Source organism: Rhea pennata, unplaced genomic scaffold, assembly GCF_028389875.1.
Source record: "Rhea pennata isolate bPtePen1 unplaced genomic scaffold, bPtePen1.pri scaffold_32, whole genome shotgun sequence".
In the NCBI taxonomy this organism is placed as follows: Eukaryota; Metazoa; Chordata; class Aves; order Rheiformes; family Rheidae; genus Rhea; species Rhea pennata.
In genome coordinates this window covers 2831574-2834041 of record NW_026907679.1, presented here as the reverse complement: position 1 = coordinate 2834041, position 2468 = coordinate 2831574, and the positions used below count along the sequence as shown (strand labels likewise).

The following is a 2468-nucleotide window of genomic DNA, read 5'->3' as shown; positions in this document are numbered from 1 at the left end:
CAAGCAGGCAGAGGACAATGACACTCTGTAGCCCTTCTTCTTGTGTCCAGGAGATGCCCTACCCCCAGGCTACCTGCAGCCCACCGTGCCAGCCCCTCTCTCCAGGACAGCACAAGAGCCCCCGCCCTGGGGCTCCTCTAGAAGCTCCTGCTGCCCCAGGGGCACAGCAGCCTCTTGTTGGATGACATGCAGAGAAACAGATTTCTCTTTCTCACTTATTCCTCCTTTCCAGCACACAACAGCTCCTTTCCTCTTCTCTGGAGACATCCCTGCTCCCCAAAGAGCCCTTTCCTGGGGGGTGCATTGGTGCTGGCCTGCCTGGCCATTCCTAGACCCTCCCCCATCCTCCCCATGAAGCCCTGAGCTACTCTGCCAGTGCTGTTCTGCAGAGCAAGTGGCTGTGGGTCAACAGGGCCACAGGTTGCCTCCACACTGGCCACGATTGTCATGATGGGAAGCAGACCTAGCTGGATAGGTATCACTGCACCTTACAGCCCCTACCAAGCAGTCTGTGGCTGTGGATGATGCTCTGAGTAATCACAGGCCATTTCAAAAGGCTTAGGCTGTGTTCAGGTGTGTGGTTTAATATAACACAGGAATTTAATTGAAGGTGACAAGAACCACTCTCTAGGCTCTCTTCCCTGTTCCTGCAGGGTCCACACTGCTTCTCATCAGACTGCAGAGCTCTCACTAGCCTTGGTTTTACTCTTCACTTTTGGATGACTGCCCTTGATTTTGTGAAGCTCCATTCACTGCTCACCCCAAGGCACATGGTGCCCCTGGAGATGCCCTGCGCTCTCCTGGGGGCTGCACACTGTCTTCGGGAAGGACAGGCCTCTGTCTCCAGTCCTGTCATATTGGAGGTTGGGCCTGACCATTCATCACCTCCAGGAACACCTGGCACCCACAAATGAGAGCTGACTCTGGTCCTCATTCTTAACACATCACCGATAAGCTCATCACCTTGAGATAAGCTCATCACCCTGAGGGGCCCCGAAACAGCAACATGTCCTTTCAGGGTGAAAGTCCTTGAGCACAGTTTAGACTGCAGCTTTGGAAGGAGAGCCCAATCTTCAAGCACTGAACTGAGGAAATCCTCTTTCATTCGAGTGAAGCCAAGTCTGACACAGTGACAGGCACATTTACAGCAGGTATTTCAGCCAGGCAGACTGAGTTCGTGCCACTGGAGAAGCGATGAATTCAAACACTTCTGCACAAACATGATTATCACAGAGAGAATGCCCAAACCACTGGAGTTGTTTGAGAGAAATTAAAAACCAGCTGTGAAGAGGGATGGGCAGCTTACTTCTTCAGAACTAGCTGAATCAATTTCTTCAGTGCATCTCTGAGCTCCTTGTTCCTCATGCTGTAGATGAGGGGGTTCACTGCTGGAGGCACCACTGCATACAGAACAGCCAGCACTAGATCCAGAGATGGGGAGAAGACAGAGGAGGGCTTCAGGTAGGCAAACATGCCAGTGCTGATGTACAGGGAGACCACAACCAGGTGTGGGAGGCACATAGAAAGGACTTTGTGCTGGCCTTGCTCAGAGGGGATCCTCAGCACAACTGTGAAGATCTGCACATAGGACAGCACAATGAAAACGAAACACCCAAAGAATAAACAGACAGTAACTACAAGAAGGTCAACTTCCCTGATGTAGGAGTCTGTGCAGGAAATCTTGAGGATCTGGGGAATTTCACAGAAGAACTGGTCCAATGTATTGCCTTGACAGAAGGTTACTGAAAATGTATTAGCAGTGTGCAGGAGAGCATTGAGAAACCCACTGGCCCAAGCAGCTGCTGCCATTCTGACACAAGCCCTGCTGCCCATGACTGTGCTGTAGTGCAGGGGTCTACAGATGGCAACGTAGCGGTCATAGGCCATGACAGTGAGGAGAGAACATTCCACTCCAGCTGAAAAGAAAAACAGGAAGACCTGGGCAGCACATCCTGAATAGGAAATAGCCCTGGTGCTCATCAGGGAACTGATCATGGATTTGGGGACAGTGGTGGAGATGGAGCCAAGGTCCAGGACAGAGAGGTTGAGGAGGAAGAAGAACATGGGGGTGTGGAGGCGGCGGTCACAGGCTACGGTTATGATGATGAGGCCATTGCCCAGGAGGGCAGCCAGGTAGATGCCCAGGAAGAGGGAGAAGTGCAAGAGCTGCAGCTCCCGGGTGTCCGCAAATGCCAGGAGGAGGAACTCATTGAAGGAGCTGCTGTTAGACATTTGCTGACCCTGGGTATGGGGGCCTTTCCAAGGAGGAAAAGACAGTGACAAATTAGCGCAGTTTTTTTGTGAGGCAAACCCTTTGCCTTTGTCACAGAACCTCCCACTTTTCCTCTCTCCTTTACCCTCCTTCAGCTCTGTCTTGAGCTCTGTCGTGCACTGGCTGAGTGTGCCACACAGGGCAGGGACTCTGCTGATGATTTCCAGAGGAGCTAGTGCTGCTGTGCTGCGGGGTG

General features: G+C 52.4%; 1 protein-coding gene across 1 annotated transcript; it reads right to left on the bottom strand.

Moving 5' to 3' along the window:
• Window positions 1-1302: 1302 nt before the first annotated feature.
• On the bottom strand, window positions 1303-2232 carry LOC134154556 (olfactory receptor 14A16-like). The gene has a single exon (XM_062601229.1). The coding sequence runs from the start codon at window positions 2230-2232 to the stop codon at window positions 1303-1305; it is 930 nt and encodes a 309-aa protein (XP_062457213.1).
• Between the last annotated feature and the right edge of the window lie 236 nt (window positions 2233-2468).